An 8100-nucleotide genomic window follows, 5' to 3' on the forward strand; every position below is an offset into this window, starting at 1 on the left:
TCAACCAATCAGCCAGTCAGTTAGCTGGTCAGGACTAGAGCCAGGCGAAACAGTCAGCCCTAGAGCCAGGTGAAACAGTCAGTTAGTTATCTGGCTTTTGACTAGAGCCAGGTGAAACAGTCAGTCAGTTATCTGGCTGGGACTAGAGCCAGGTGAAACAGTCAGTCAGTCAGGACTAGAGCCAGGTGAAACAGTCAGTCAGTCAGCCAGTCAGAACTAGAGCCAGGTGAAACAGTCAGTCAGTTGGTCAGTCAGCCAGTCAGGACTAGAGCCAGGTGAAACAGTCAGTCAGTTGGTCAGTCAGTCAGTCAGGACTAGAGCCAGGTGAAACAGTCAGTCAGTCAGCCAGTCAGTCAGTCGGTCAGTCAGCCAGTCAGGACTAGAGCCAGGTGAAACAGTCAGTCAGTCAGCCAGTCAGAACTAGAGCCAGGTGAAACAGTCAGTCAGTTGGTCAGTCAGCCAGTCAGGACTAGAGCCAGGTGAAACAGTCAGTCAGTTGGTCAGTCAGCCAGTCAGGACTAGAGCCAGGTGAAACAGTCAGTCAGTTGGTCAGTCAGCCAGTCAGGACTAGAGCCAGGCGAAACAGTCAGTCAGTCAGCCAGTCAGTCAGTTGGTCAGTCAGCCAGTCAGGACTAGAGCCAGGTGAAACAGTCAGTCAGTCAGCCAGTCAGTCAGTTGGTCAGTCAGCCAGTCAGGACTAGAGCCAGGTGAAACAGTCAGTCAGTCAGCCAGTCAGTCAGTTGGTCAGTCAGCCAGTCAGGACTAGAGCCAGGTGAAACAGCATTTTGGTTTTTCACCAAAAAGGGGAAAGAGTAAAAACCTAGCAGTCAGTCTCCCACACCCCCACGTAGTTCACCGTGGCAACAGATTTATGGTACAAATAACTGGGTGAGGACCTTGAGGGGAGCTTTGTTTGGGAGGTCTCACCCTGTCCAATGTCCCTATGAGAGGAGGGGTGGCCATGGAAGGACCAGGTTTCACTTTACAGGAAGTTCTGGTGGTTCTCACAGCTCCCTGGGATATAGTCTCACTGTGTTCCAAATGGCACCCTCCCTATGGGCCCTGGTCAAAAGTAATGCACTGTGTAGGGAATAGCGTGCCATTTGGGATGTAACCCATAATCTGTATTCTTACTTTGCAAGGGATGAGGGAGTCGGTAAGAGAATACATAAATGTAAATTCATGGAATGTTTTTCCTTGTCCTTCCATGCTGTGCTTATCTTCTCTGGACAACATTTCCATAAATAGGACTGGATATTTTCAGGTTAAGGGCTTTGCTCAGGGATACACAGGAAGTAGGACTGCAATTTCAATCTGTCTGCAACACTCTGCTCATTTATCCATAACCTTCCATATTTATTATGCTGTTCAAATGTTCTACTACAAGATTCAACATCTGAGTCCCAATTCCCTATATAGTGCACTACTATTGACCACAGGGCTCTGGTCAAAAGTAGTGCACTATGTAGGTAATAGGGTGCCGTTTGGTAAGAATATAAGTTAAAAAGATGGAGTGCTCCCTCTAGTGGGGAATATAACTATCACTACTGCCTCCTACTGGTGGTGGTCTGCTGCCAAATATACTAATTCATATAGAATGAATTTCCTAATGGATACAATAAAGCCATCAACATCATCACCATCAACATCATCATCCACTGTAGTCATCATCATCATCATCATCCATCGTAGTCATCATCCATCACCATCATTAAACCTTTAATTCATTATAATGCTCTAAATTGTAAAAACCTATCACAGATGGGATGTTATTATATTTGCATGCTTATGAATAAACAAACATATATTTAAATAATAAATAATCATTAAAATAAATAATAGTACTGGAAACCACTTCCACTGTATGACATGATCTCTATGACCAGTCAAACCCTGAAGCAGTTATGTCTTTCACCGTCTCAACACTGACAATCTCAAGTGGTTTAGTTGTTCTTTTTGAGCCTTTGGATGTGCCATAGCTTTGTCCCCTCTATCTGCTGTTTCCATGTCCCCCAAAGCCATGTCTGGGGACTATCCAGGTGCATCATTCAGCCTACATCGTCACTGGTAAGCCGTTTGTCAAATCTCACAGCGCCTTCTCATAGTGTTGCCGTAACTTCAGTTGATTCCTTTGTGTATCAGTTAATTGCAAGAGATCACGTGCCCTGCAACCGTTGGTGTTGTATGGAACCAACATTGTCTCCATGTTGCTTTGAATACAGTAACACAGCTGGGCTTCAGCCTAATGACAATGGAGGTGAGGACTTTCCATTGAAGGAGATCTGGGGAATGCTGGCTGCTCTCTCAGATCTCTCAGCCAACTCCTGGAATAAACAGTAGTACAGCAGGGTTATATGAGCTTCTCAATTAGGACTTTTCATCATTATAGTTCGCAGACACTCTTATGCAGAGCGAATAAAAATAGGTTCACTTCAGTGGAGGCTGCTGAGAGGAGGACGGCTCATAATAATGTCTGGAACGGAGTAGATGGAATGGCATCAAGCACATGGAAAACATGAGTTTGATGCATTTGATAACATTCCACTCATTCTGCTCCAGTCATTACCATGAGCCCGTCCTCCCCAAGTAAGGTTCCACCAACCTCCTGTGGTGCGTTCATATCCCTCTTCAGAACAGTGGTTCCCAACTCCAGTCCTCCAGTACCAACATCAGGACACATGTTTGTTGTAGCCCCGGACAAACATGCCCCATTCAACTCATTGAGGGCCTGATAGTTAGTAGACAAGTTGAATGAGGTGTGCTTGTCGGGCTACAATAATAATGTGTAGTGTTGTGGGTACTGGAGGACCGGAGTAGGCAACCACTGCTTTAGAAATACATAGTGACAGAAATGACAGACCATTCACTCTGTCCAATTCTAGATTATTATTGACTTTTCCGTTCATGTTTTATCTGAGCTCACCTTTTCATTCATCTCATGGGAGTGGTGCAGGGACAGCTCTCTCTCCAGGTACATCCTCTGCTGTTCGCTGCTGGCCAGACGACAGGTGAGCCAGGTAAACAGGATGGACACTCCGATGCCCAGGCAGGCCATCACCATGATGGCCAGGTAGAGGGACGGCAAGGCATCAGGACGCTTTGCCACCACACGCACAAACTGGAAGTTTAGGATCCCACTGATCAACCCACAGATACAGCAGGCTGAAAATAGGATCATCTGAAGAGAGAGACAGTTTTAAAGCACATTTTTTTGCAATTCTACACTTTTTGCCATGGGGTAGAGAGACAGTTTTGCAGTTTTAAAGTTAATTTCCTACAGTTCTACACATTTTGCCATGACTTATGCCATGTAAATGATATCTGAGTGAGAGTGACTAACAAAACAATGGGGGCCCCCCTGCAGGTCAGGGCCACTGGGCACGTGCCCTGCATGCCTGGTTGGTATGCAGGCATTATTACTACAAGTTTAGATGGCTGGCTAGACTAATTTACCAATCTAAAAATGTTTCGCTGACGTGACTAATTGAGTGACTGTCAGTGACTGACAAAACAAGAGCAAAACTGCTGATGCACAACCAAATGGTGAACTTGCACCTTGTGTATTCTACTATTGTAACGTTAACTGTGAACAGTAAGTTGAGATCCTGACTGAGTTCTCTAGCGGCCTGGGGCCCTAAGTGATGTTACTTATGCCTGGAGCTGGCCCTAGGCAGTGGTGGAAAAAGTACCCAAATGTCAAACTTGAGTAAAAGTAAAGATACCTTATTAGAAAATGACTCAAGTAAAAGTGAAAGTCACCCAGTAAAATACTACTTGAGTAAAAGTCTAAAAGTATTTGGTTTTAAATATACTTAAGTATCAAAAGTAAAAGTATAAATCATTTCAAATTCCTTATATTAGGCAAGCCAGACCGCACAATTTTCTTGTTTTTCTTTTATTTACAGAAAGTCAGGGGCACACTCCAACACTCAGACATTACAAACGCAGTATGTGTGTTTAGTGAGTCTAACTGATCAGAGGCACTGGGGATGACCAGGGATGTTCTCTTGATAAGTGCATGAATTTGAAAATGTTTCTATCCTGCTAAGCATTCAAAATGTAAAAAGTACTTTGGGTGTTAGGGAAAATGAATAGAAGTAAAAATGACATTTTCTTTAGGAATGTAGTGAAGTAAATGTAGTCAAAAATATAAATAGTAAAGTATACAGATACCCCAAAAAACTACTTTAGTAGTACCTTCAAGTATTTTTACCTAAGTATTTTACACCACTGGCCCTAGGTGTGTTTCAAGTTGCGGGTCTTAAAGTCACAAGCATAAGTACAATGAAATGACTTTCTTGCAAGCTCTAACACCAACAATGCACTGCATGCACTGTACATTCTTAGAAAAAAAGCACTTCGAAAAAAAGGTTCCAAAAATGGTTCTGTGGCTGTCCTCATAGGAGAAACATGTTGGGTTCCAGGTAGAACTCTCTGTGGAAAGGGTTATACCTGGAACCAAAGGGGTTGTACCTGAAACCAAAAAGGGTTCTTCAAACGGTCAAATGGTTCTCCTATGCGGACAGCCAAATAACCCTTTTAGGTTCTAGATAGCACTTGTTTTTCTAAAAGTGTACCCACGTTAAATACATCATAATAAAATCAACTTACAATCAATCCTGACCTCTTCTTTGCACACACCATCCCACATAGTCCACAGATGAGAAACTGGGGGGAAATAAAAAGTTATACCCTCCCATTCCTATTAACCATAGAGGTAATAATACTGCAAAAGCGAATTATTTGACTTACACAAATTCCGCTCCATATAGGAGAGGCATCCCCCAGCTGCAGCTTGTGAACCGACCGGACTCGGATGATGCCGAACACCCCGAGCGCGATGCTGGACGCACCGAGCCCCATCTCCAACACCGACAGTACCACCAGACTCCAGATGTTACATCCTCTGTCCGGCATCACTCATTCCTTCACAGCGGGTCATTCAAGAGGTGGTGGTGGTGGTCACCCCCTCGAACCAGCCAAAAAGCAGCGAGTATTGGTTTTTGCGCTAAAAGCATTAATCCATAAATCAAAATTACGCAGGTGGACTTTTGCGCGAGGGAATGTTTCTATCCAGTATCCACCAAGTGATCCACCATGTAAGGGCTACTTACATGTTCCCTCTGAAAAATACTCCACTGTTAGACTTTATACGGTATTCTAAATCATATCTTGTCATAGTCTACATGGATTTATCACGATTTGCACCGGACAGCCATTTGGACTGCTAGTATGCGTGTTTGATCTACTGTAAGACAGTCACGTGTCATTCTCGCCAGTTGCCAACCTCTCAAAACTTTTCTTGCCCACAGCTGTAGTGCTCGCGACTCACGTGACTTCCTTGACGTCTTTAGCGCTCATGTGTGCAGTTTATATACATGAGGGTGATTTAAGGTAACTAGCTAGTAAGATGATATAACTAACGAATCCCATGAATTGCCCCTAAGGAGATAAAAATAGTAATATTAAATGAAACACCCAATCAATGCATAATGCATAGGCTAATGCACAATACTTGATATTGTCAATTGCATAGCTTGTATGGCCCAATGTTACAGTATATTGCTGAATTAATCAATTTTTGAATTTATTTTGTGCACATTATTACATATTATAAACTGGGTGGTTCGAGCCCTGAATGCTGATTGGCTGAAAGCCGTGGTAAATCAGACCATATACCATGGGTATCACAAACATGTATTTGACCTGTTCTAATTACATTGGTAGCAATAAGGCACCTTGGGGGTTTGTGGTATATGGCCAATATACCACGGCTAAGGGCTGTATACAGGCACTCTGCGTTGCATCATGTTAAGAACAGCCCTTAGCTGTGGTGTGGCCATATACCACACCCCCTCAGGCCTTATTTCTTAATTATATTTAAACTGTAGTGTTAATTTTTTTTATGGCATTATGAAATATGTGTAGGATTACTTCCTGTGTAGTATAAGACCCAGCAACATGTTGTAGGGCTGGTTTCCCAGACACAGATTAAGCCTGGACCTGGACTAAAACATTTGAATCCAAGAATAAGCATAATCTGTGTCCAGGAAACCAATCCTTAAATGTTGCATAATAATTCACAAACCCTTCCTACCTGATCCTTTACTCCAAGCCCTGGAGAACAACTCAGTCTGACATAGTAAGAGGCTTGCTATTTTTAGCACCTGCAACAATACAACATGAACACTTCCCTCTATAGAGGCAGACATTAATGTTCACACTGCTAAACCCTACAAACCTACTCTCTGAACGAGATAACACTACTCTCTGAACGGGATAACACTACTCTCTGAACGAGATAACACTACTCTCTGAACGAGATAACACTACTCTCTGAACGGGATAACACTACTCTCTGAACGAGATAACACTACTCTCTGAACGGGATAACACTACTCTCTGAACGGGATAACACTACTCTCTGAACGAGATAACACTACTCTCTGAACGAGATAACACTACTCTCTGAACGGGATAACACTACTCTCTGAACGGGATAACACTACTCTCTGAACGGGATAACACTACTCTCTGAACGGGATAACACTACTCTCTGAACGGGATAACACTACTCTCTGAACGAGATAACACTACTCTCTGAACGGGATAACACTACTCTCTGAACGGGATAACACTACTCTCTGAACGGGATAACACTACTCTCTGAACGAGATAACACTACTCTCTGAATGAGATAACACTCCATGTTCAGTGTGTGCATTCCAAATTGAACACTTCTTTTGACAATGACCCATAGGGCACTATAAATGGAAGAGGGTGCCATTTGGGACAGAGTGTGACAGTGAATGGGAAGGCTACAGTATAAAAGGCTCCCTCAACAAAAGTACTCATATCTCATTAATCACAAAATGCACTGCCTCACTGAGTCTGAAAAGGCAGAGTGCTGGTCCATTCTTTGTTGAGGTTGGTTTTGCCTGGGGGCATTTTGGGGTTTTGCTCCTCTGGTTTCGCTGCTATGGGTGAAGTCTCTCCGCTGAATCCTCCCTTGGCTTGTTAACAATAAGCAGGCAGGCAACAGGTACATTCCAGATAGTGTTTGTGTTCAGTTCACACAGACAGACAGTCCATGTTTTTGGTGCTGACAGTCTCAGACAACCTGTTTTGTGTGTTTCTGTGTGTGTTGTTCTGTTCTTGCTCTACTGCCGGTGCAAGGAAGACACCAGGAGAAAGAAGTTGTCAAGCACGCATGACTTTTTACGCTCGACAAGCTATAGTTTATGTTGTGTGTTGTTGTACGTTGTTGTATTATGTATGAGTGTTGTACGTTATTGTATTATGTATGAGTGTTGTACGTTGTTGTATTATGTATGAGTGTTGTACGTTGTTGTATTATGTATGAGTGTTGTACGTTGTTGTATTATGTATGAGTGTTGTACGTTGTTGTATTATGTATGAGTGTTGTACGTTGTTGTATTATGTATGAGTGTTGTACGTTGTTGTATTATGTATGAGTGTTGTACGTTGTTGTATTATGTATGAGTGTTGTACATTGTTGTATTATGTATGAGTGTTGTACGTTGTTGTATTATGTATGAGTGTTGTACAGTGTTGTATTATGCATGAGTGTTGTACATTGTTGTATTATGCATGAGTGTTGTACATTGTTGTATTATGTATGAGTGTTGTACATTGTTGTATTATGTATGAGTGTTGTACATTGTTGTATTATGCATGAGTGTTGTACATTGTTGTATTATGTATGAGTGTTGTACATTGTTGTATTATGTATGAGTGTTGTACATTGTTGCATTATGTATGAGTGTTGTACATTGTTGTATTATGTATGAGTGTTGTACATTGTTGTATTATGTATGAGTGCTGTACATTGTTGTATTATGTATGAGTGTTGTACATTGTTGTATTATGTATGAGTGTTGTACATTGTTGTATTATGTATGAGTGTTGTACATTGTTGTATTATGTATGAGTGTTGTACATTGTTGTATTATGTATGAGTGTTGTACATTGTTGTATTATGCATGAGTGTTGTACATTGTTGTATTATGCATGAGTGTTGTACATTGTTGTATTATGTATGAGTGTCGTATGTTGTTGTATGTGGAAGAGGATGCATCC

At 42.2% G+C, this 8100-nt stretch overlaps 1 protein-coding gene across 1 annotated transcript; it reads right to left on the bottom strand.

Annotated features, from left to right (window-relative positions):
- Positions 1-1331: 1331 nt before the first annotated feature.
- LOC115182392 (transmembrane protein 196-like) lies at positions 1332-5557 on the bottom strand. The gene is made up of 4 exons (XM_029744017.1): positions 4753-5557; positions 4612-4668; positions 2924-3178; positions 1332-2324 (listed from the first exon to the last, which is right to left on the bottom strand). Exons 1-4 carry the CDS (start codon positions 4915-4917, stop codon positions 2238-2240), a joined length of 564 nt encoding a protein of 187 aa, XP_029599877.1. The 5' UTR covers positions 4918-5557; the 3' UTR covers positions 1332-2237.
- Between the last annotated feature and the right edge of the window lie 2543 nt (positions 5558-8100).

The sequence above is a fragment of the Salmo trutta genome, unplaced genomic scaffold (genome assembly GCF_901001165.1).
Source record: "Salmo trutta unplaced genomic scaffold, fSalTru1.1, whole genome shotgun sequence".
NCBI classification, from domain to species: Eukaryota; Metazoa; Chordata; class Actinopteri; order Salmoniformes; family Salmonidae; genus Salmo; species Salmo trutta.

What these genes read in the sequence shown, in the direction of transcription:
- LOC115182392 (XM_029744017.1), bottom strand. Translation starts at nt 4,917, where the DNA reads ATGCCGGACAGAGGATGTAACATCTGGAGTCTGGTGGTACTGTCGGTG. An exon ending in CTATATGGAGCGGAATTTGT is followed by an intron (nt 4,669 to 4,752) that starts GTAAGTCAAATA and finishes ATTTCCCCCCAG; the next exon opens with TTTCTCATCTGTGGACTATG. An exon ending in CCCATGAGATGAATGAAAAG is followed by an intron (nt 2,325 to 2,923) that starts GTGAGCTCAGAT and finishes TGTTTATTCCAG; the next exon opens with GAGTTGGCTGAGAGATCTGA.